Source organism: Neofelis nebulosa, chromosome 16, assembly GCF_028018385.1.
Source record: "Neofelis nebulosa isolate mNeoNeb1 chromosome 16, mNeoNeb1.pri, whole genome shotgun sequence".
NCBI classification, from domain to species: Eukaryota; Metazoa; Chordata; class Mammalia; order Carnivora; family Felidae; genus Neofelis; species Neofelis nebulosa.
The window spans coordinates 5,862,511-5,888,172 of NC_080797.1; the positions used below are offsets into that span (position 1 = coordinate 5,862,511).

At 47.6% G+C, this 25,662-nt stretch overlaps 1 protein-coding gene across 1 annotated transcript in view; it reads left to right on the forward strand.

The window, feature by feature from the left end:
- The window catches only part of DNAH9 (dynein axonemal heavy chain 9), a 337,407-nt gene that overhangs the window by 135,266 nt on the left and 176,479 nt on the right, over window positions 1–25,662 (forward strand). The window contains exons 32-37 of the mRNA XM_058704720.1: window positions 8,667–8,877; window positions 13,510–13,637; window positions 15,174–15,282; window positions 16,350–16,497; window positions 18,604–18,778; window positions 25,220–25,393. Of these exons, the coding sequence (XP_058560703.1) occupies window positions 8,667–8,877; window positions 13,510–13,637; window positions 15,174–15,282; window positions 16,350–16,497; window positions 18,604–18,778; window positions 25,220–25,393 (945 nt within the window). The remainder of the gene's footprint in view (window positions 1–8,666; window positions 8,878–13,509; window positions 13,638–15,173; window positions 15,283–16,349; window positions 16,498–18,603; window positions 18,779–25,219; window positions 25,394–25,662) is intronic.

The following is a 25,662-nucleotide window of genomic DNA, read 5'->3' on the forward strand; positions in this document are numbered from 1 at the left end:
TAAGAAAAGTTGCACAATAAACTGTAAACCGTGGTTTATAAATAAAATATATAAGTAATATAAAAACATTGAGAGAGATAGCGTGCAAGAGAGAGAAAAGATTGGCCAACATGAGGCAAGGAGCAAACGCTCTAGCGATTTAACTGTGCCAACATTTTTACTAGGATTAGGATGCATTGTCAAAATTTTTCGGGCTTTGGATACAAAGTTCTGCACTTTTTAAAAAAATGTTTTAACACTTATTTACTTTTGAGAGACAGAGACAGAGTACAAGCAGGGGAGGGGCAGAGAGAGAGAGGGAGACACAGAATCCGAAGCAGGCTCCAGGCTCTGAGCCATCAGCACAGAGCCCGACGTGGGGCTCACACTCACAAACCACGAGATCGTGACCTGAGCCGAAGTCGAATGCCCGCCCGACTGAGCCGCCCAGGCTCCCCTCTAAGTTCTGTCCCTTTTGACTGGTCCGCCCCAATCCCGCTTTTCCGTAAGTCTGTTATTTTTACTGAGCACCTTTGCAGACAGTCACGTTTTCAGGAGGCGTGACTGTTGTTTCAGTAGATGTATCTGCCCACGAGTACCTTGAATGTACCTTGAAGCAGGGTGTGACAGGTGCCACAAGAGAGGGTCCCAGGGTACAGGAGCATGGCTGGATTGTTTTCCTGTGCAGTGATATCTTTGGGAATTCTGTGAATGCTGCTTGAGAGCTCACAGGTGTCTTACTTTATGTATCACATCTGACCCCCCCCTGCCCCCCGTCCAACCACCGAGGCCGACGGAGCAGGTGAGATACTTTACAGATGAGGAAGCTGGACGGCCATTACTTCTGCAGGATCTGCCACTGAGGGTTTCGTGAGCGAGAACGTGCTCCCCCTTGAGGACGTTAATGGACTAGGGGGCCTTGTTCCTTCTATGCCATGGGGTGCCACAAAAGCCTCCAGGAGGCTTTTCTAGCATGGAATACAATACAATTGGTTGAGATTGAGCCCCGGCGGCTGTATATAAATAGAATTGCAAATTGGTGTCTGCTCCCATCTCTGAGATTACATTTCACAGAGGAAAGCAAAACTTTACCTGGTCCTTCACAGCTGTGACTGTGTTTTGCCTGTCTGTCCCCACACCCAACCTCCCTCCTCCCAAGTGTGGCAGATAGACTTTTTCAAGGTAGAGGTGGGCTTGAAGGCCTTCCAGGTAGAAGAAAAGTGTCGGTGAAGGGCTAGACGGGGAAACACAGAGATGGTGTGAGCACTGGCAAGAAGTCCGGTGTCACTAGGAAGAAGGTAGCGGGGCCCGGGAGGGAGCAGTAGGACTCGAAGGGTCATATGGCAGCATGATATGGGGGGCCTTGAATGCCAGACCAAGGGGTTTCCTCGTAAGGGCTCCGATCCTCAGAGGGGAGGTAAATCCGACGAGGCTGCTGCTATGTAGGGCTCTGGGGCTGATGTCCCAGCATCAGAACTGTCCACATCTTCCTGGACGCTCTGCGAGTCTGCTGAGGCAACATGACCCTACTTTGCCACTTGCTACATTTTTTCCTACTCAGCTGGCCCCTGTTCTGCCCCTTCTTTCTCTCTCCTTTTTCATAATTGCTTTCTGCTCCTCTGATAAGACAGATTCTCCCTGTTAAAACATGCTGTCTCCCACCCACTTTTCGTCTGCGCCTTCCACCTGAACTCCTGAAAGTCAGTTCATCAGAGATACCTCGTGAGGCTCTGGATTGAGATGTCATCCTGAGATCCCCTGAAAAGCGATAGTATACGTTCTTTTTTTTTTTTTTTTTTTTTTTTTTTTAAGAAAAAGGAATAAGGAGTGTGGAAACTAGAAGGAGATGGTTCCATCAGTTCCTGGAAACAGGATGAAAGCAGGTGGACAGATCACACAGGGCAGGAAGGGCTACAGGCCAGAATCCACCCCGAGGGGACCAGTCCACCCAAGCGGACCCCGGAGGGAAGCTCTGGGCTTGGAGTTGGTCGTGAAGGAGGGCAGGGGTGAGAAGAAGAACCAGCAAAAGCCGAAGGGGGACCATTAAGTCTGTTTCCCTTATAATTCTGCCACCTGGTTCCCCACACTCTTCTCCCAGCTCTGCCTTCTAGTTACAGATTCCCAAGAAGGCAGACCACATACAGCCAGGCATTTAACCCGCAGCCAGAAGGAAAAGTCTAAAGTAACCTAATTCTAGAGTAATCTAAATAAATCTAAAGTCTAAAGTAATCTAATAAACTCTTGGAGGGGCGGCTATATCTGCTCTTGGGGTGTTGGTGCCCCAGTTTATGGCCTGTCTATTCCACTCGGGGCCCCTCAGCCTGAAGGCCAGTCACCCGCTTACTCACCTGCAAGGTCTATGGTCCACGTGTACATACATCCGCGATCTCCCATCTCGGGAAGGCACCCCGAGCGTATCCACCTGCCCAGCCTCCTTGAAAACGCAGGGCAGCGATCTTCATTTAAACTTGAGGCTCACCAGATGCTGGAGAAAGCCAACAGCACGAGAGACAAAGGCAAGCTGACAGACACCCCCCCACACACGCACATGCTCACACCACATACACACACACACACACACACACACACACACACACACACAGAGCAGCTGACTCCAGTGCAAGTAAGGAGGAGAACATTTTGAAAGTTCTAATTAGTATCCTTGAAGGAAATTAGGAAAATGATACCCATACAAATGGAATGAGATGCTGTAAAAATAAATAAGTAAAAAGAACCATCAAAGAATTGTAAAGAGCTCTTTGAAATGCGTAATTGTATCATTGATAACACAAAATTCAGTAAGGGGATTGGAAGGGGAAGTCAAGGAAATACCCCAGGAGGAAATTACGTATGGATGTGTGTAATTTTAAAAATGCATTTTTATATACATTTGTTTTTATTCAATATATGTTTTTTTTTATTTTTTAAAAAATGGTTATTTATTTTTGAAGGAGAGAGAGACAGAGCATGAGCAGGGGAGGGGCAGAGAGAGGGGAAGACACAGAATCTGAAGCAGGCTCCAGGTTCCGAGCTGTCAGCACAGAGCCCGACGCGAAGCTCAAACTCACAGCCGTGAGATCATGACCTGAGCTGAAGTCAGATGCTTAACTGACTGAGCCACCCAGGCACCCCTCAATATATGTGTTTTATAAGGATAAGAGATACTTATGTCTTTATTTATGTAGATATAATGTGTGTATAACAATACAATAGATATGATGTACAAAGAGACCGAAAATGCAAGAGTCCGGATAACAGAGAAGATTGATCTAGGTTATGCAACGTGTGACCAATGGGAATTTTAGAAAGAACTTTCTAGAGCTGGAGAAACAGATGTTTGGTTTTGTTTGTATTTAAATTCCAGTTGAGGGGCACCTGGGTGGCTCAGTCAGGTGAGCATCCAACTTCGGCTCAGGTCATGATCTCACGGTGCGTGGGTTCGAGCCCCGTGTCGGGCTCTGTGCTGACAGCTCAGAACCTGGAGCCTGCTTCAGATTCTGTGCCTCCCTCTTTTTCTGCCCCTCCCCTGCTCATGCTCTGTCTCTGTCTCTCCAAAATAAATGTTAAAAAAATTGTTTTTAATTCCAGTTGACATACAGTGTAATATTAGTCTCAGGTATACAACAGTATATTGATTCAGCACTTCCCATACATCACCCGATGCTCATCACTAACGTGCCCCCCTTAACCCGCCTCCCTGACTTCACCCATCCCCCCGGCCACCTCCCCGCTGGTAGCCATCAGTATGTTCTCGATAGCTAAGAGTCTGTTTCTTGATTTGTCTCCTTTTATTCCCTTTACTCATTTGTGTCTCCAATTCCATGTTTGAGTGAGATCATATGGTATTTGTCTTCCTCTGACTGACTTATTTCACTTAGTGTTATGTTCTCTAGCTCCGTCCACATCACTGCAAATGGCAAGATTTCATTCTTTTTTATGGCTGAGTAACATCCCATTGTATGTGTATACCACATCTTTATCCATTTCCTCCGTCAGTGGACATTCGGGTTGCTTCCATATCTTGGCCATTGTAAATAATGCTGCTATAGACATCGGGGTTATGCACCCTTTTGAATGGTACTTGAAGACATACTATGGAAAACTGAGGGTGAAAAATAATAACGCCATGGGTTTCAAAACATCAAGAATCAGAAAAAGAAACCTTAGCATTATAGCTGTCAGCAGACCTAGAAAGCAATCCATCCAAATCAGGGCAGGAAGTTCACAGTCTCCAACAAAAGACCTCAAAATGGATACGCTCAAGCAAGAATAGATCATCATGATGAAAGTTTATGCAATTTTATTAAACTTCTAAGGCAAATGTCTTTTATTTTAACAAAGAAAAAGGAAAGCAATTAGAACACCAAGAGAAAAAAGTCATGGTCTGAAACTTTTCTGAATATTTATTTATTTATTTATTTTGAGAGAGAAGAGGCAGGGAGAGAATTCTAAGCAGGTCCCATGCTGTCAGCACAGAGCCCAACACGGGGTCAAACCAGGAGATCATGACCTGAGCTGAAATCAAGAGTTGGATGCTTGAGTGATTGAGCCACTCAGGCATCCCCCAATTAAAAAAATTTTTTTTTAATGTTTTATTTTATTTTTGACAGAGACGGCATGTGTGGGGGAGGAGCAGAGAGAGAGGGAGACAGAGAATCCAAAGCAGACTCCAGGCTCTGAGATGTCAACACAGAGCCCAACATGGGGCTCAAACCCAGAAACTGTGAGATCATGACCTGAGCCGAAGTCAGATGCTCAGACGCCTAACTGACTGAGCCACCCAGGCGCCCCCCAATTTTTTTAAGTAAACAGAACCTTATATTGATCAACATATGGAGTGTAAGAAAAGAGTATACAGGGGTTAATGCTGAGAACATCATGTGTCAGGTCATGACACCAGGCTCATAGAGAACACAACACATTCCAGGCAACTACTTTCTTCTGCAATGAAAAATCTCTATGGCCATAAAAACACAAGTCATGATTGGTCTTCAACCCTTACAATCCCAGAAAATAGAGAAGGTCTAGATATATGGATAGAATGACCTATAACTATTATCAAACATAGCAATGTAAGGGTATAATGCGTCTGGCTGAAGATAGGAGAGAAAGGGAAGGACAGGGATACTGTCAAAAGCTGATAGATTCATAATAGTCGGAGAATAGAAATGACCCATCCATCGGTTGATACACAGATAATCAAATTGTGACCCACCTACACAGCGGAATTTGATTCAACCATAAAGGAAGGAAGGGCCGGTATGCACCACGGCACAGATGAGCCTTGGAAACGTCATGAGTAAAAGAGGCCATCCACAAAATACCACATATTGTTCTAGATCTGTTTGTATGAAGTGCCCAGAATAGTCTATAGAGGCAGAATGTATATCAAGGGCTGCCGGAGCTGAGGTAGGAGTCAGAGGATAAGTAGGGGCTACTCATGGTATGGTTTTTCCTTTTGGAGTGAAGAAAATGTCTTAATGGTGGTGACAGTTGTACGGTCCCATGAATATGCTCGAAAGCATCGAATGGTACACTTTAAAAGGGTGAGTTTTATGGTACTTGAATTCTATTTCAAGAACACTGTAGAAGTGAATAAAAAGAAGTCAATAGAACTAGAGAGTGATTGTAAGTCTTTCAGGATCAGGGAAGCAGTCAGAAGTTGTTCATGGGAAAAAGAAATGATGTAGGAATAGAAGACAGTCTCAGTTCGATAACCAGGGCTCCGTTTTCCCCTCCTTCATTTTTTTAATGCAATGCCCTCGGGCCAGTTTCATGCTTAAATCCTTCAAATGCTTTCTGTTGTACTTAGAATAAAATTCTGGGACGCCTCGGTGGCTTAGTTAAGTGTCCAACTTCGGCTCAGTTCACGATCTCACGGTTCATGGGTTCGAGCCCCGTATGGGGCTCTGTGCTGACAGCTCGGAGCCGGGAGCCTGCTTCAGACTCTGTGTCTCCTTCTTTTTCTGCCCCTCCCCCTCTCATTCTCTCCCTCTGTCTCTCTCTCTCTCAAAAAAAAAGCTGAGCAAACAAAAAAAGAATAAAATTCCAAGTCCCCGTTCCTGCACATCTGACCTCTGCTTACCACTCTTACACTCTCCCCCACCCCACCTTTCTTTTCTGTTCCTTGAGCCCTCCAGGCTCACAGCTGAAACCTGAGGGTTTTGTACTCACTGTCCCCCTACCTGGAACATCGCCCAGAGATCTTCACGTGGCCGACTCTCTTGCCTGCATATATTAGCTTTAGATGGCAGCTCCCACAGGCCGTTCCCAACACTCTCCTTATCTGGAAAGATCCTGCGTTAAGTCCCTGAAGGACGCGAACGAGAGCCAGCATTGAGAATCCCCTTTTGGGTGCTTTTGGGCCCTGACTCAGAGTTCTAGCAACAGCTGGGGACAGAGGAGAGAAAAATATGGATTCCATGGAGAGCAAAACTCAGTATCTCAGTAAATCAGTCTGCCACAGTGGAAGCTAATCATCTTGCTCCCCAAACAGCCACTCATCCACTACCTTTATAGTGAGCTCAGTAGTGCCGCTCTCCTCCTGATCCCCCAGAACTCATTTTAACTGAGTAAACCAGTAAACTGGTATCACTTAATTGTTTTAAAATAGACAAATTATGGGCTCCTGGGTGGCTCAGTCCATTAAGCATCTGACTCTCCATTTCGGCTCAGGTCACGATGCCAGGGTTGTGGGATTGAGCCCCGCGTCAGGCTCCGCACTGAGTGTAGAGGCTGCTTGAGATTCTCCCTCCCTCCCTCCCTGTTTCTTCTTTTTCCCTCTCCCTCCCTCTTCCTCTCTCCCTCTTCCTGTCTCCTTCTGCACCTCTCCCCTGCTTGTGCTCTCTCTCTGTCTCTCTCAAATTAAAAAAAAAAAATAGAGCAATTACTTTTTATCATTTTTGAAAACCGGGAAATAAATAAAACGTATGGGGAAAAATCTTTGTATTGTTCCACTGTTGTGTCAGTATCCAGTACATTACCTCTTCGGTTCACTTAACTCAGCCATTAAGGATCTTATAGTGCAAAATATACTTGATCTAGAGGTGCCTGGGTGGCTCAGTCAGTTGAGCGTCCGACTTCAGTTCAGGTCATGATCTCCCGGTTCATGAGATCGAGCCCCACATCAGGCTCCATGCTGACGGTGCAGAGCCTGCCTGGGATTCTCTCTCTCCCTCTTTCCCTGTCTCTCCCCTGCTCAATGTTCTCTCTGCCCCGCCCCCCTCTCAAAAATAAATACACTTAAAAAAAATTTTTAATAAAATACGCTTGATCTATATTAAAGTTTGAACGTCTTAGCCCAAGATGTATAAGACCTTTCACAATAGGGGCTGCCCGGCCCTTCCAACCATCCTTCCCATTTTCAGCAAATACTTGTTCAATGCTTGGTGTTTGCCAGATTGTCTGCTAGACACTGGAAGTAAAAAGATAAATTCATGGGGTGCCTGGGTGGCTCAGTCGGTTAAGCATCTAACTTCGGCTTAGGTCATGATCTCATGGTTTGTGAGTTCAAGCCCCGCGTCAGGCTCTGTGCTGACAGCTCGGAGCCTGGAGCCTGCTTCGGATTCTGGGTCTCCCTCTCTTTGTGCCCCTCCCTGCTCGCTCTCTCTCTCCCTCCCTCTTTCTCTCAAAAATAAACATTAAAAACTTTTTTAAAAAAGGATGAGAAATCCCTCCTAGCCTGCCTTCAATGGGCTTAGAATCTCATAGGGAGAGGAGTAACCCCTGCGGCACTGATGAGTACCAGAATGTAGGTACCTACAGGCTGAGGGACGTCCAGGTCTGGGCAGAAGAAGTAGGAGAAAGGAGAAGGTCTGAATCAAAAGTACCCTGTCTTGAAAGGTGCAGACTCGGGAAAGAACATCGTTAAAGAATCCCAGTTGTCTCCCTGGCATGTGCGTGCTGGGGGGAGGGGAGATGGGCCGGAAGCTGACTTGGGCCCGTCTGCAAAAGGACCTCGTCAGCCAGTCTGAGGATTCGGGGTTTCCTCACCAAAGCTCTGGAGAGCCACTAAAGGGACAGAGTGATGGCAGTGACGTGATCAGATTTTCATTCCAGGGGATGTACCCCCACAACAGTGTGGAAAGGCCAGGCTGGAGGCAAGCCAGAACAAGAGCCATAAGGGCTCCAGTGCCACCGTTGTCCCCAAGGGACTCCTTGACTCCAGGCTTATCAAAACATCTGGCGACCCACATCGTGCTCTGTCACACCACAAGCCTTTGTCTGTGCCCTTACCTCTGCTTGGAGTATTCCCCCCACCCCCACTATTCATCTTCTTGGCAAACCCACCCCTGGAGCCCAGTTCAAATCCCCCCTCCTCTGTGAAGCCTTTCTTGTTCCCTCTATCTGTACAAAATCAACTGTTTCTTCCTATCTGTTCCCAAATCCCTCGATCACGGCAAACCATTACGCTTCCCCGTTGGCCTGGAAGCTCACGGAGGGCAGGGACGTCCTCTCTGAACCTCCCTCCACCTGCCCCGCTCTCCGGCACTTAGTTGGTGACTAATAATTATACGACTGAATGACGAACAAGTACGTTGCCCCCACACTTAGGACCCCTCGCTCGGATCCCTTCCTCTGTTGACATCGGGTCTCACCTTAGGGACCAGCCCGGCCCCACGGATGAGCGCTTGAGATGCAAGTGCAGAGGTTGGTCCCTTTGGCTGATAAACGTTGTGTCTCCCCAGGTGGCCCAGCTGGAGGAGCTCCTGGCAGTGCGGCACTCGGTGTTCGTGGTGGGCAACGCTGGGGCCGGCAAGTCTCAGGTGCTCAAATCCTTGCACAAGACCCATCAGATCATGAAGCGTCGCCCCGTCTGGGTGGACCTCAACCCCAAAGCAGTCACAAACGATGAGCTCTTTGGTGTCATCAATCCAGCTACCAGAGAGTGGAAGGATGGTAAGACCATGGGCAGGCTTGAGTCTACAGCCAGGGGCAAACTTCAGAGGGAAGGACGCTGGCCCGCTCTGTATGGAGTGGGAGAAGGAGGTGAAAAGAATCAGAGAAAGGAAGGCACTGATGTAGGCTCGGAGGGGAACCTCAGCCCTTGGGATAGTCTCTTTCCTTGGGGACCCTTCCAGCTGCTCCGTGAGAGAGGGCATCGAAAGAGGAGAGACAAGGCAGGCATTCTCAGCCAGGGTTCTGAGACTTTAGAGCACAAGTCGGAGTCCGCTCATTGCTTGGCAGGTGGAATGAATACGTGGGCGGGATGGGGAGGCCCGCAGCTCATTCCCCAAAATGCTGTAGCGTCTCACAGTGGACACCTGTTCCTATCGGCACAGCCCCAGGAGTGATGGGGAGACATCACTACAGAAGACGCCATTCATCACCACCTCGGGCGGGACCCAGGACCACGATCCCGTCTCTAGCGATTCAAAGGGTCCCAAATCCCAGTTCGCTTAGTACTAAGCCCGGGGTCGCCTTCTAAGATTTAAGAATCACTGGTAGATGCCAGAAGGAGGCATTGTCACTGGGAGAGAGCTGAAAAGAAAACTCTGAGCCCATAGGACCTCTTTGTAAAACCCACGTGGCTTCCAGGATGAGGACCTCTCAGCTCCCTCCTCCTGTCTCAGTGTCTGACTGCATCATGGTCTGGCTGCCTGGATTCCTCTCGTTTAGGGCCCTCAGTCAGGGGCCTAGAACAAGAGGGTTTGATGGGCAACCTGTCCGATTTTTATTTCACTGACCCTTAATGAGGCTTAGCATTTTTTCCTCCTTACTGGCCTTAGTAATGGACTCTTGTGATTTTCTTTCCACTTAACGATTTTCTTCTCCGCTTGTTCGCATTCTTTATACGTCAGAGATATTACCCCTGTATCTGTTGGGTGCATTGCTAATGGTTTCTACCATTTGTCTACAGGCACTTCATGACATATTTACCATCCACTTTTTAAAAGACAAAATTTTGTCTGCCCATTCTTTTTAGCACCTGGGATTCCTGTTTGGTTTATTACGTTCTCTCATGCTCAGCAGTAGATACAGTATCATAAATGTGGTCCTAAACATTATTTTTACATGAACATTTTTTTTATCCATCTGGAATTTATTTTGGAGCTTGGTGTGAGGTAAGATAGAGAATCAACTTTATTTTCTTCCAAATGGATAATTGAAAGTGGCAGGACCGCTCATTAAGCAAACCATCCTTTCTTCCTGAATGTAAATACCAGCCTGTTTTATACGCCGGGATCCGATTCTGAGTTTTCTATTCTGTCCACTCGTTATTTATCTAATCCTATACAAATTATGATTCTACTCCGTTCACAGTCATTTTAATGTTTGTTTGTTTATTTTGAGAAACAGCGGGGGAGGGGCAGAGAAAGAAAGAGAATTTCAAGCAGGCTCGGTGCTGTCATCACAGAGCCCTATGTGGGGCTCAAACTCACAAACTGTGAGATCATGCCCTGAGCTGAAACCAAGAGTCGGATGCTTAACTGACTGAGCCACCCAGGCACCCTTGTTCATAATCATTTTATAACATTTTAATGTCTGATGACATAAGTCTCCTCAATATTCTCTTGTAATTTTCTTGGCTGGTCCCAGGCACTTAGTATTCCGTATTAAATTTAAGCTCGCATAATATAATTCAGACTTTAAGCTCTGTGGGAATTTTAATTAAAATTTTATTAAACATACAGTATTCATCAAATCTGGAGACGTTGGCAAGGAAGATTTATAATAGTCATAAATCTGTATTCATGAAAAAAGAACGTCCATGTAGATGGAAGGCAACATTTTAACATTTTCTAGGGAAGCTTGATAAAAATAGAAATGTGATAGATAACATTACTTTCTCTTGTTCAAAACTAGATAGATCCTGTAACAGAAAAATAAGCATACTCTGAGAGAAATTGAAAAAAATACATCATCAAACTCAATATAACACCTAGTTTTAGAACATTGGCATCTTGTAAGTAGAAAATATTCTGTTCTTGGTCGGTTCATGGGACATTTACAAAAATTTGAAGTTTAATTGGGTCCAGAAGAAACTGCAGTGAATTGAAAAGTATCTGTTTCCAAGCCACATTGTCTGATAATAATGCAAGAGAAGTAGAAACAGACAATAAGAAAGTGGCCAAAAATAATTGTGCTGCTTACACATCAGGAGATGCTCACTTAACCCCTAGATGAAAGAAAAAAAAAAAAATACATGGCATCCCTTCTCAGAAGCAGTAAAAAGAACATACAGAAAACAACAGGGTCATGTCTGAAACCAACAGACAGGAGCTCTAGACTTTTATTTTTGAGGGTGGTCTAGAAATGAAGGAAGTCAGTGTCTATCATAAGAAATTATTCAGACTGATAGACTGAAGCTGAAGAGAATGGGGAAGAAGAAACTTAATAAAGATACAATCTGAAATTAATGGGAAGGAACAAAGAAATTATAGGATAAATAAAACGTGCTTATGGATTCTTTGTAAAGACCACAAGCCCGCTGTGAGCATGATTGATGGGAGGGAAAAGAGTAAAATGTAGCTGATTAAGAATTAGTAGCTGTAAGAGCAAATAAAGATTAAAATGGAAGAGATCACTTAATTATATGATACATGTTAGGAAAACTAGGAGAAAAATGATCCTTTAGCAAATTATAATATTAAGGAAGTTTACTCAACAGGAAACAGAAAACGAGTAAATGGGTGAAAAGGAAAATTTAAAAAGAGCGGGGAAAAAAAATTCCAAAATGATAAAAAAGGACACCTCTCAGTTCATTTTATAAAACCAGAATAACCTTGATATCAACCTTTATGTAGAACCAAAAACAGCCCAATTTCACTTACTAATATAGATTCAGGGGGCACCTGGGTGGCTTAGTTGGTTGAGCGTCCAACTCTTGATTTTGGCTGAGGTCATGATCCTAGCAGGGTCATGGGATTGAGCCCTGTGTTGGGCTCCATGCTGAGCACGGAGCCTGCTTAAGATTCTCTCTCTCTCTCTCTCTCTCTCTCTCTCTCTCTCTCTCTCTCTCTCTCTCTCTGCCCTGTCCCAACTCGCTCTATCAAAGTAAACAGGCGCTAAAAATTCAGTAGCTGTTCCTAATTTTTTTTTTAATTTTTTTTAACGTTTATTTATTTTTGAGACAGAGAGAGACAGAGCATGAACGGGGGAGGGTCAGAGAGAGGGAGACACAGAATCTGAAACAGGCTCCAGGCTCTGAGCTGTCAGCACAGAGCCCGATGCGGGGCTCGAACTCACGGACTGCGAGAACATGATCTGAGCCGAAGTCGGCCGCTTAACCGACTTAGCCACCCAGGCGCCCCCCTAATTTAAGAATTCTAAGTAAAATAGGAATAGAAGGAAATCCCTTAAATATAATAAATCTAAATCTTTATCAATAAATCTTTAAAGCCAAAAGAGGGGACAAAGGCATTCTGAATGATGAGGAACTAAAGCCATTTCCATTAAAATCAGGGATAATACAGGGAGAACAATTACCAACCTTATTATTCAGCATGGGTTGGTGTGGGATTGTAGACAATGCAGTAAGACAAGAAAATGGAATAGATAGTATAAGTTAGAGGAAAGGAAAAAAATAATTATCTTGCTGATTATACAACCTTGTACCTAGAAAATTCAGGAGACATTTTGGAAAAAAAAGAATCACTAAAATTAATATGAAAATTTACTAAAGGGGTGCCTGGGTGGCTCAGTCAGTTAAGCATCTGACTTCGGCTCAGGTCATGATCTCACAGTCTGTGGGTTTGAGCCCAGCATCGGGCTCTGTGCTGATGGCTCAGAGCCTGGTGCCTGCTTTGGATTCTGTGTCTCCCTCTCTCTCTGCCCCTCCCCTGCATGTGCTCTGTCTGTCTGTCTCTCTCTCTCTCTTTCAAAAAATAAAAAAAAATTAAAAAAATTTACTGAAGGTAACTAAGCATACAATAAATACATAGAATTCGATAGCTTTTCTCTGTGCTGGCTGAAAAGGGCAATACAGAAAAAAAAAATGCCATTCACAATAGCAATAAAACTATGAATTATTTAGGAATACATTTAGCCAAAGAGGTGCATCGAATGAAAATACTGTAAAACTTTATGAAGGAACACGAAGAAACGTTGGAAGAAATGAAAAACACATACCACGTTATTGATTAGGAAAGCTTAATATCACGAAAATAGATTCTTTACAAATTAAGAGATAAATTTTGTGTGATGCCAGTTAGATTCCCATTGGCCCTTCTCTCAAAGCCTGGGCTGTAATCACAAAGGATGAAACCTTACCTAAAAAGCTTTAAGGTAATTCTGTCATGTCCCAGTTGCCTATCGAAATGATTCTTAGGGCCCCTCGTCACCCAAGCCAGACCATCAGATTTTGTTTTCATTTTACTCTTGTTCTTAAAAGTCAGACAGAAGCACAGAGAAAGGAGCATCTTAGCACTCACTATCAGATTTTCCATAGATCAAAATCCAAATCCAGTCCTGACCTGTCTCTTCCATTTACACCTTCTTCTGGGTGTTATAGCCAAGAGGGAAAGTCTGTCTGACGAGAAATAGGACTGATGATGAGGTGGATGGTAAGCTGTCCGTACTTCCTTTCAGGACTCTTCTCTTCCATCATGCGGGAGCTTGCCAACATCACCCACGATGGGCCCAAGTGGATCTTACTGGATGGCGACATAGATCCAATGTGGATTGAGTCTCTGAACACCGTCATGGATGATAACAAGGTATCACGGGCGTAGGGAAATGCCCAGGCCATCCCTAATCATCCAGGAAACCAGTCCCCCTGGGCCCATTTGGAAATCTCGATCCCCCACAAGGGCTGGCCCCGAGTAAGGAATTGCTACAGGGGTTGTTTTGTTTTTTTTTCTTTAATTTTCCCCAGGTTTACTGAGATCTAATCAACATAGAACATTGTGTAAGTTTAAAGCGTGCAAGGTGCTGATTTGAAATATGTGTATATTGTAAAAATGATGGCCACCATAAGGTAGTCAACGGCTTTATCACATAACTACCGGATGTATGCGTACTCACATGCTCACTGCATTTTTAGCATTGTTGTAACCGTCTTCACGATCTTCTGCATGTAGGTTAATTTAAAACTCAGAGCTGGAAGGAATCTGAAGTCATCTATTCAAATCTTCTTTCTTAAGTTTTTGCTCTCTTGTAAATAAGGACACTGAAGGTCAAGAAACATTCCGAGCCTGTCGGGCGTCCTCCATGGTGGCAAACCTTGATCCATGGAGAGTATGTTTTATTTTTTGTAAACCAGGAAATCTCGTACCAATAAAGTGGTGGCTCCTGAATTTGTCCAGAAGGTACATTAGGGTTGGAAGCGTTGGGATGGTTTCGACATTTATAGAACCATTAAAATAAACGTGCGCTCGCCCGGAAGGACTACTTTACTTATTTTTTATTGTAGTGCAGTTGACACACGATGTTACGTGAGTTTCAGGTGCACGACATGGTGGCTGGACAGCCCTCTCCGTTAGAGACAACACTACCACCATACGATGCTATCGCAGTGGCATTAGCTATATTCCCTGCACTGTGCCTCTCATCCTGTGACTTACCTGTTCCATAGCTGAAAGCCTGTGTCTCTCTCCCCTTCACCCCCTTTGCCCACCCTTCACCCCCCTTCGCTAGAGGAACTACTTTAAAAGAAATGGCAATTTCAATGAAGCCTAAGCTCTTCTCTTTTCTTTTCATTTTTTAAAATTTTATTTATATATTTTGAGAAAGACAGAGACCACATGATCTGGGAAGGGGCAGAGAGAGAGAGAGAGAGAGAGAGAGAGAGAGAATCCCAAGCAGGCTCCACACTCTCAGCTCAGAGCCCGATTTGGGGCTCAAACCCACAAAACTATGAGATCATGACCTGAGCTGAAACCAAGAGTGAGACACTCAACCAACTGAGCCACCCAGGAGCCCCTGAACTCTTTTCTTGTAATTACCTTGTTATTCCATATGGTCTAGCTCATTCAAATCATTGGCATCCATTTAAACTTTTTATAGAGCTAATTTTTTTTTTTTGGATGCATTTACACACACAAGGATGGAGGTCACAGGGGGGCAATAGGAAAGGGGATAGAGGATTCTTGTAGAAAATTTAGAAAATACTTATCATAAAGAGGAAAATAATCATCCTTAATCCCTACCAGGAATACTCAGCCAAATCCAGAGACCCCCACCCCACCCCCCGACCCCAGCTGATCACGTGTCCTCACTCCTTCCTACCTTGGCGTGTCCCTCCCTGTTGCCAGGTGCTGACCCTGGCAAGCAACGAGAGGATCCCCCTGAGTCCCACGATGAGGCTGCTGTTTGAGATCAGCCACCTGCGCACGGCCACCCCAGCAACGGTCTCCAGAGCAGGTATCCCCCGGGAAACGAGAAAACCCGCAGAGCCGCGCCCTTGAACACAGGCGCCTCTGGCATCACGGGTGATGTGGCTGTCTCCCAAGGAAGGTCTGAGCGGGAGCCGGCCGTGCATCGTGGGAAACTCTGGCCTGATTCCCAGCCCGAATCTGTGTCCACGAGGGTGGCCAGGCGCTCCCAGGCCGGGGCCATGGGATTTTCTTCATTCAGAGATGGGAAGGAAAGGGTCCCTGAGCTGGACAACTGTCCTGTGCACAGAAGTGCCTGGAACGAGGCTCCTTGTAGGCCAGTTCTAGCCTCCACGGCAGTGGTGACAACCCAGCATCGAAGTTCTCACTACCTCCTGGTGAGAAATGACAACTTCATACCTTAACTTAACCTCTGGCTCCACGACCAAACTGATGGGCACAGACTGGGGCACAGGAGAGGGGATTTGATGTCTACTGTAACACCAGAGTTCCTTCCAGGAACCCGTGCTGAGGCTGTGAACGCGGGCAGGAGAATAGTCTCTCTCTGTATCTATTCATGTCCTAGGGCCGCTGTTATAAGTCACCATGAGCTCGATGGCTTCTAAGACAACAGACATTGATTCCCTCCCTAGGGGAGAACCTGCCTTTGCTTCTTCCCGCTCAGGCTGGCGGCCCCATGACTCCAACCCCCACCTCCATATCCACGCGTCCTTCTCCTCTGTGTGGGTCTTGTCTCTTCTGTCTCTTATAGGGACACTTATAAATGTCCCACGCACATAATCTAAGATGATCCCGTCAGGAGATCCCTAATCACATGTGCAAAGGAAGGCCCTTTTGCTGAATAAGGTCACGTCCACAGGCTCCGGTTTCCTCCTGAGCCTAGACTTGGCCCTACGATCCTTGGCAACACTGCTTTCTCTCAGCTCTTCTCAGGCCATCGGGTAGCAATCCTACTTACCCTCTCAGACCTCGGCCAGGCCTCTGTTTCTTTGAAGTCCAGTCCTCTGTACGTTTTCTACACAGAGAAAGTAACTCCGTGGGCTGAGGAATATAGTGGCATTTATGGAAACGTAACCAAATTCTTGACGTTCCCAGGAATCCTGTACATCAATCCCACGGACCTGGGCTGGAACCCTCCCGTGAGTAGCTGGATTGACAAGAGGGAAGTCCAGACAGAGAGAGCCAACCTCACCATCCTGTTTGACAAGTACCTCCCGACCTGCTTAGACACACTCAGAACCAGGTAGGCCGGGAAACACGGAAGGTGACAATTTATTTATTTTTTGGGTTTTTTTTGATGTTTGTTTAATGTTTGTTCTTGCCTCCAGCGAGAATATCACACGTGTCCGCAGAGTGGGGGGGTCCGAGGTTTGCAACCCGCTTTCTTGCCAGTGGACGCGTCCTTCTGGGTGTCAGGCACCCGGCCTCGTAGTTGAGCCCAGCCCAGCCATCCGAGGTTGGTGCCGGGGAGGCGACGTGACACAGGGACCCGTCATTCCTGAACATTCAACAAGTTAGGGCCAGGACTGCATTTCCGGGAAATTGAGGCCGCTGCTCAGAACGACCCCTGACTCTGTGGTTCACTGGCCTGTGGCGCCCCGGGGTGGAGCAGAGCTGGCCGGCGTGGGGGCCGAGGTGGAAGGGACCCCCGCGCCCCCTGTCCTGCCGCATGCCCCACCCCTTGCCCGATACAACCTGTGTCTAAGAGGCCATTTCCCTCTCTGGACAATTAGAAGAAGAGATGCTAAACTCTGTGTGTGTGTGTGTGTGTGTGTGTGCGTCTGTGTGTGCATGAGTGTGTGCACGAGTGTGCAAGCATACGAGCATGTGTACAAGCCTCTTCACCAAGCTGTGAGGATGCTGAGTGTATTCTGTGCATCCAGAGGCCGCTCACCCGATCTCCTAACTCTGTGGCCGTCGAGGAAGAAACGCGGCCACGGCTTGGGTGCTAATTAACGTTGGCCCCGATACCACCAGGCTGTGGGGCGTGTGCACGATAGTCTTCACGTTGAACAAGCGGGCCGCACAAGGGATGATGGTACAGCAGCTTTTGTGTCCCGCCGAGCCTTCAGAGCCGTTTTGTGCGGCTGGTTCGCTCCCGCCCCCTCCCCCCACCCGGAGGGAATCTGGGGCCACATTTGTGACTTTTCTGGTCATTCTGCAAGAAGGCGTGTTGTTGCTTCCGGTCACGAACACGTGAAAACTTTAAAAACCAAACTCCATTTACGAGGAAGGCTTCTCCTGCCCCCACCTCCACCCCCACCCCGCTCAGGCACGCTTCCTGCCGTCCACCTGCAGTGGCGAGGGTGGGGGAGTCCCCGACAGTTTCTCTCCTTACTCCTCTGGTCCCCGCCCCCCACCCATCACCAGCTGTAGCTTCTGACCCCTCAGATCGAAAGGGGACAGAGGAGAGCAAGGGCAGGAAGGGTCTTAACGGCTGGTACTGGCATGGCCTCGTTACCCTAAGCGTGGCAGGTTTGAAATCAGACTCTTGGGGCGCCTGTGTGGCTCAGTCGGTTGAGCGTCTGGCTTCGGGGTTTGTGAGTTCGAGCCCCGTGTCGGGCTCTCTATAGTCAGCCCGGAGCCTGCTTCGAATCCACTGTCCCCAGCTCTCTGCTTCTGCCCTGCTTGTTCTTTCTCTCTCTCTCTCTCTCTCTCTCTCTCTCTCTCTCTCTCTCTCTCTCACACACACACACACACACACACACTCACATAATAAATCTATAAACTTGAATCAGTGAAACAAAAACAAAACAAATTTTTAAGTACAAAAACTAGGCCACAGAAGAGTGAGGCGTATTTTCAGAAGACGAGCTCCGTCAAGTAAGTCATGATTGTATCTATAATAAGCAGCTGTCCGGGCCCACTCTGCCTCCCCGCCCGTAAGACTCGGGTTCCCGAGGAAATGTCTTCAGTGTGTGTGTTTGATTTGAGGGAACTTCTTTGAGCCAAAGGCAGAGAAGGACCAGCCTCGGCACTGCGCTGACTCTGGGAGGGCTTTTGACACTCGGGGAAACCGGAATGGTTCCTTGTTCCATCGCAGTGGCCTGTACTCCCTGAGGACTGAGGGGGGCGGTCACTGTTCAGAGAAGGGAAAAGCAGCGGGGGAGGGTAAGGGAGGAAAGGGTGATGAGAAAGGACCTTCTCGGAGCACCACGGGCCCCTTCTTGGTCGGGAGAGCTGACCCAAAAGTAGGCGGTGAGAACAAAGGCTTCGGTAGCACCTCGTAATCCCAGGGATCCTGACAGGTCACGAGTGCCCCCAAAACAAGTGGGTGCCAAGACTGTCCAGCAAGCCTCTAGGAGAGAATCCCGTATGTCAAAGAGCATCTCTGGGTCTGTCCCTGCAGGTTCAAGAAGACGATTCCAATCCCGGAGCAGAGCATGGTTCAGATGCTGTGCTACCTTCTCGAGTGTCTCCTGACCACAGAGGACATCCCTGCAGACTGCCCCAAGGAAACCTACGAGCTCTATTTCGTGTTTGCCGCCATCTGGGCTTTCGGCGGAGCAATGGCCCAAGATCAGGTAAGAGGAGATGCCGGGCTTGACGCCCAAGTGCAAGTCCGCCGTGGCCAAAACCGGCATTCCAGCAAAGATGCGGAAAACAGGACCGCGGAATGTCAGAATCAATCTTAAGGCATCAGGCTGTTTTGTTATCTATCCGTCGCTCTGCTAGAGACGTCGGTCCCCACAGAAGGGCCCTTTGGAGCGAGACCGATGAGATCGGGCTAGGTTTTGAGCTCTTGCCTTTTGGGTTGGTGGTGCATCCGATGTCGTGGAGAGCCACGGTGTTTTGGAACAACTGGCGGTATAAGTACGCTACTTTGCAAGGGGATGTGTTTTATAGACGGAACGATGCTGTGCTGTAGAGGCTTGAGAGGGAGGAATCCCTTTAGCATTCCAGAACAAGCACGTACACCTCCGTCCCCGGCCAGAGTGTTAGCCAGCGCTGTCCACAGAAGCTTGGACGAAAGGTTAATTGACATCTAGGGGTAGGAAACCAAATCAGTACTTATCTCATGGTTCTGGCTCCCTGTAGCCTCATGTTTAGGGGAAGGGATGTTGGCTTGGGGTATCTTGGCATCCTGTTCTTTTTAAAAAGAAAAATTAAGTGTTTTTTTTTTATTTTTGAGAGACAGAGTGCAAGCAGGGAAGGGGCAGAAAGACAGGAAGACACAAAATCCCAAGCAGGCTCCAGGCTCCGAGCTGTCAGCACAGAGCCTGACGCGGGGCTCGAACCCACAAACTGTGACACCATGACCTGAGCTGAAGTCAGTTGCTTAACCGACTGAGCCACCCAGGCACCCCAGTGGCGTCCTACTCTTTAACCCTTCCTATATCCCCAGACGTTTTGTCGGCTTAGTTTCTTCCAAATGAAAAGTTCTCTATCTAGAAACCTCACTTCCAAGGTTGGGCAAGCCAGTCCTTTACAGCCGACTCTAGCAATCAGGCAGGGTCATTATAGGGGCTTCAGACACGGACTCTGCTTTCGAATTGTAACTTTGTCACTTGATACTGGGGGGCTTTGGACAAATGGCTTCACCTCTCTCTACCTTGCTGCTCACGTGTGTACAGAGGCAGGGGTGAGGACAGCGGTGCACAGCATCTAGGGTGGTCATGAGGAGTCAAGGAAAGGATACTGTTCTGATCGTCCAACACAGATATGTGCAGAGCTCTTTGGGTTAAATCGTGCTGGCACACGTTATGTGCTTATTATTCATATTCTCGCACCGTGAATATTCAGTTTCATAGCAAGTGTCTGGTGCCCCCCTCACAGCAAGGGGTCAAACAGACCCACGGTGGGTGGAGAGTTATGATTTACTCTTTCCAGTCTGGGTTGATGTGGGGCTCTTCCGAGGAGAGAGGTAAAAAGCGTCAGTCTCCCAGGGCAAAACCATGTTCTAGAATCCAAAATGGCGGTGAACTGGGAGAATTTGCAATGAATTTATTTTTTAAATGTTTATTTATTTATTTCAAAGTGGGGAGCGGCTGAAAGAGAGGGAGAGAGAGAGAGAGAAACAGAATCCCAAGCAGGCTCGATGCTGTCAGCACAGGGCCCGACGTGGGGCTCGATCTCACCAACCGTGAGATCATGACCTGAGCCGAAACCAGGAGTCGGACGCTTAACCGACTGAGCCACCCAGGCGCCCCAACAATTAATTTAGAACTAACAACTAGTTTCTCTTTCGTTTTCACAGACCCTGGCTGCTAGCATCCACCTTACCTCCCTCCGCTCCCTAGCATGCTCTTTTGTGGTCCACATTTAGAAAGCAGCTCTCCCAAGCTCCTGGGACGTGTGCCTTTCTCCCTCTCCCTGGCCCTCCCCTCTCCAGATCCTGGTGGGAAAGGGGGAATTCCCCGGGGCAGGACAATGCCTGAAACTGGGAATTGGGCATCTGAGAATCTCACACTGCCTCCTGCAGTCCTCGGAGCTTCTCCGTGGACTGCTTCTTGGAGGCAAGGACTCCGGCAGGATGGACGAGACCTCACCAAGTCCAGAGATCCAGAAGGCATAGGTCACTTCTTTCCATCAAATGCACACCCTGACCTTTCAGCTGCTGAAATGTCAGACAGCAACCACTGTCGGGCTTCTCCCCCGTTTCAGTGCTTAGTAGGCAGTGGCGGGGTGGGGGCAGTCAGGATGAAGACTCTTAGTCAATTTTTCTGTGTCCGAATACATTTTAAATCCACTCAACTCTTTTTAAAAAGCCCAGGAGAAAGCGTCCTCCCAGGTGTCCCGGAGCACTTGAAACTGTAGGTGGCCATGCTCGCACATGGGGAAAGGACACGGGAGAAAGCTTTTAGCAGCAGGGAATGCCCAAGACCCCTACCCAACCTGCATTCAAGCCAAACACCAAAAATAGCGCTGTAAATAGCAAGATAGGAAGTTGGCCAAAGAATTCACGTCAGGAACACCAGTGGTGCTTAATGTTTGAAAAGCTATCATTAAAGCAAAGCACGAATTCAGCATGCAGCCCATACCTGAGTGCCAGCTGCAAAAGCAAAAGAACTTGGTGCTGGAGGAGGTTCTCCCTAAAGGACTTTGCAGGGGACCATGGGTAGTGGCCTCTCAGAAGCAAATGACCTCTCGGAGAGCATGTGCTCTGGAGACCGGAAGCCTGGGTTCGGCACCCAGCTGTGCCACGTGCTTTGGAAGTGGAGCCTTCTGAGTTGTGGTCTTTTCATATGTAAAATAGGAGTCATTTGCCCTCGCCAGGCTTCCTGGGAGCCTGGGAGGATCAGATGAGGTGATGTTACAGCCCAAGGTCTTCTACGGTATACGGATGCTCCTTAGTGTCGTCAAGTTCAGAGGACAGAAAGGGAGGGGGGACCGCAGGACTGCCCTGATCCAAAGGCGATGGGGATTTCTGAAGGTCACCTCTTCCTTAAGGTCACTGCTGCAGAGACACCCAGAGAGCTGAACTGAGAAAGAGCTGTTGGATGACTCAGCAGAGGTGACCTTGTGTTTAGCGTCCAATTATGGTGGAGGTGAGGCCAAGTGCTGGGTTACAGGGATGAGGCGATGTTGGTGTGGCCCAGCCCACGGCGTGGCCGTTAACTGACCACAGAGCTCCAAATGGCCTTCGTGGCGGAAGGAGAAGACGCACCCAACCTGTTTTCTTTTTTTTTTTTTTTTCTTATTAGAGTGAATTTTATTTTATTTTTTTTATTTCAGATTTTTTATTTTATTTATTTATTTATTTTTAAATATATGAAATTTATTGTCAAATTGGTTTCCATACAACACCCAGTGCTCATCCCAAAAGGTGCCCTCCTCAATACCCATCACCCACCCTCCCCTCCCTCCCACCCCCCATCAGCCCTCAGTTTGTTCTCAGTTTTTAAGAGTCTCTTATGCTTTGGCTCTCTCCCACTCTAACCTCTTTTTTTTCCTTCCCCTCCCCCATGGGTTCCTGTTAAGTTTCTCAGGATCCACATAAGACTGAACACATATGGTATCTGTCTTTCTCTGTATGACTTATTTCACTTAGCATCACACTCTCCAGTTCCATCCACGTTGCTACAAAGGGCCATATTTCGTTCTTTCTCATTGCCACGTAGTACTCCATTGTGTATATAAACCACAATTTCTTGATCCATTCGTCAGTTGATGGACATTTAGGCTCTTTCCATAATTTGGCTATTGTTGAGAGTGCTGCTATAAACATTGGGGTACAAGTGCCCCTATGCATCAGTACTCCTGTATCCCTTGGATAAATTCCTAGCAGTGCTATTGCTGGGTCATAGGGTAGGTCTATTTTTAATTTTCTGAGGAACCTCCACACTGCTTTCCAGAGCGGCTGCACCAATTTGCATTCCCACCAACAGTGCAAGAGGGTTCCCGTCTCTCCACATCCTCTCCAGCATCTATAGTCTCCTGATTTGTTCATTTTGGCCACTCTGACCGGTGTGAGGTGATATCTGAGTGTGGTTTTGATTTGTATTTCCCTGATGAGGAGTGACGTTGAACATCTTTTCATATGCCTCTTGGCCATCCGGATGTCTTCTTTAGAGAAGTGTCTATTCATGTCTTCTGCCCATTTCTTCACTGGATTATTTGTTTTTCGGGTGTGAAGCTTGGTGAGCTCTTTATAGATTTTGGATACTAGCCCTTTGTCCGATGTGTCATTTGCAAATACCTTTTCCCATTCCGTTGGTTGCCTTTTAGTTTTGTTGATTGTTTCCTTTGCAGTGCAGAAGCTTTTTATCTTCATGAGGTCCCAACAGTTCATTTTTGCTTTTAATTCCCTTGCCTTTGGGGATGTGTCAAGTAAGAAATTGCTGCGGCTGAAGTCATAGAGGTCTTTTCCTGCTTTCTCCTCTAGGGTTTTGATGGTTTCCTGTCTCACATTCAGGTCCTTTATCCATTTTCAGTTTATTTTTGTGAATGGTGTGAGAAAGTGGTCTAGTTTCAACCTTCTGCGTGTTGCTGTCCGGTTCTGCCAGCACCATTTGTTAAAGAGACTTTTTTCCATTGGATATTCTTTACTGCTTTGTCAAAGATTAGTCGGCAACCTGTTTTCTTTTCTAAAGGTGACCTTCGCCTTGGTTTTTCCACGTAAATCTACAATCCGGTTTTTTTTTTTCAACGTTTTTTTTTTTTTTTTTAACGTTTATTTATTTTTGGGACAGAGAGAGACAGAGCATGAACGGGGGAGGGGCAGAGAGAGAGGGAGACACAGAATCGGAAACAGGCTCCAGGCTCCGAGCCGTCAGCCCAGAGCCTGACGCGGGGCTCGAACTCACGGACCGCGAGATCGTGACCTGGCTGAAGTCGGACGCTTAACCAACTGCGCCACCCAGGCGCCCCTACAATCCGGTTTTTAAGGGACGTTGAAAATCTTGAAGGATTGTATCCATGAGTCAAAAATGGGTTTTTTCCTCCAAGGCTTCTGGTCGCAGAGCACACGACTGAGAAGATCCCACACCCCCTTCATCTGAATTCACGTCAGAATAAGAACACACAGATCTGTCTGTCTGTATCGGGACTTGTTTCCGTTCTCATTCCAAAGCAAGAAAATTCACCCTACTTACCCAGTAGGCAACAAAGTGAGCTGCCCCACTGGCCGCAAGCCCAGATTCACTGCCCACACGCCCAGCTTCCTCATCTGTCCCACCCCCCGGGAACATTTCCCTAAAATGTCCAGTCTGGGTCTCTTTTTAGGTTTCCTTTTTGGGGATTTTTCCTAGGTCTGTATGCTCAAAGAATGGGCTTATTGCCAGTAGTCGTGGGTATGTTATGGGGTGCGTGCATGGGCGCGTGCATCCATGTGCCCGTGTCTGGCATGTTTTGGCTTGGACATAGTAAGATAATTAAAAAAAAAAAATTTAATGTTTACTTATCTTTGAGACAGAGAGAGACAGAGTATGAGCAGGGCAGGGTCAGAGAGAGAGGGAGACACAGACTTGGAAGCAGGCTCCAGGCTCTGAGCTGTCAGCATGGAGCCCAACGCGGGGCTTGAACCCATCAACCGCAAGATCGTGACCTGAGCCGAAGTCAGACGCTCAACCGACTGAGCCACCCAGGCGCCCCTATAGTAAGATAATTTGAGTATACCGGGCGCGCAGCCCTGAGGGGCTCGTGATCTAACACGCGTGTATGTGAATCACGTATCTCTACCTATTCCTTCCGTCAGAAAGACCAGTTTAGCTTTGTCTCTGCTGCTCTTATGTTTTAGAAATTTTAGCTCTTAGGGCACCTGGGTGGCTCAGTCAGTTAAGCGTCTGACTCTTGATTTCGACTCAGGTCACGATCTCGTGGTTTCGTGAGTTCAAGCCCCGCATCAGGCTCTGCACTGGCTAGCGGATCCTGCTTGGGATTCTGTTTCTGTCTGTCTGTCTGTCTGTCTGTCTCTCTCTCTCTCTCTCTCTCTGCCCCTCCCCCACTTGCACTGTCCCTGTCTCTCTCAAAATAAATAAACTTAAAAAAAAAATAAATTTTAGCTCTTGAAGGAAGACCTTCAGAGTCCTTGGAAGTTCTCTTTTCTGGGGTGCTCATTTCACAGCTGACACTGAGGCACAGAAGGAGGTGAGGCTCTTCTCACGCCACCACCCTGCACCCCCCAGGTGCCAACAGCCTCCATTTTTATCCGTTCCGTCCCTAACCGCCACCCTGGAGTTGCTGGGTCTCTGAGGTCTGGGAGGAAGGGGGTCGATCTGTCTTTTCATCTTGCGGTCATGGGACCACACTCTTTTCGGTGTCCTCACACCCCGTGAAGAGTCTCAGATGCACAGTGCCAGGGGGACTCAGCCCCACAGTCAAGCGGTGGCACTCGTGCCCCCGCACTGATGCGCCTCATCAGGGCTGGTCCCCAGGGAAGCAGCATCCTTCCTGGAGAAGCCACTCCATCAGGCAGGTCCGCAAAGCCTTTCGTGGCCGCGACCTTCTGCCCAACGGCTGGGCAGTCTGTCCAGGCTTCGCAAGCTCCGGAGAGCCTCGCCTCCTGACCCGCTTTGTTCTGGCAGCTTGCAGACCACCGGGAAGAGTTCAGCAAGTGGTGGCTCGCGCATTTCAAGACAGTCAAGTTTCCCTCCCAGGGAACCGTCTTTGACTACTACATAGACCCGGAGACCAAGAAATTCGAGCCCTGGTCCAAGCTCATCCCCCAGTTTGAATTCGACCCCGAGATGCCTCTGCAGGTGAGTGTGGCCGAGTGACCAAGGATGTCTGCTTGTGCCAAGGACCCGTAGCGGTCCTAGTCACAGCCCGTTATTGGCACTCAAGTGTTTTAACCTTGCTGGCAACCAGTCATGCCCAGCGACGTACTTTTCGAGAGGAGACTCTCGGTGCAGGGAAGCCACAGAAACCCTGCAAAGACTAGCTAACTTGATTCGCAGACTCCAGCGGCATCCTGGGGGCAGAAGTTTCTAAAGCGCGTTAGAGAGGCCACAGGGAGGCAGACGGAACT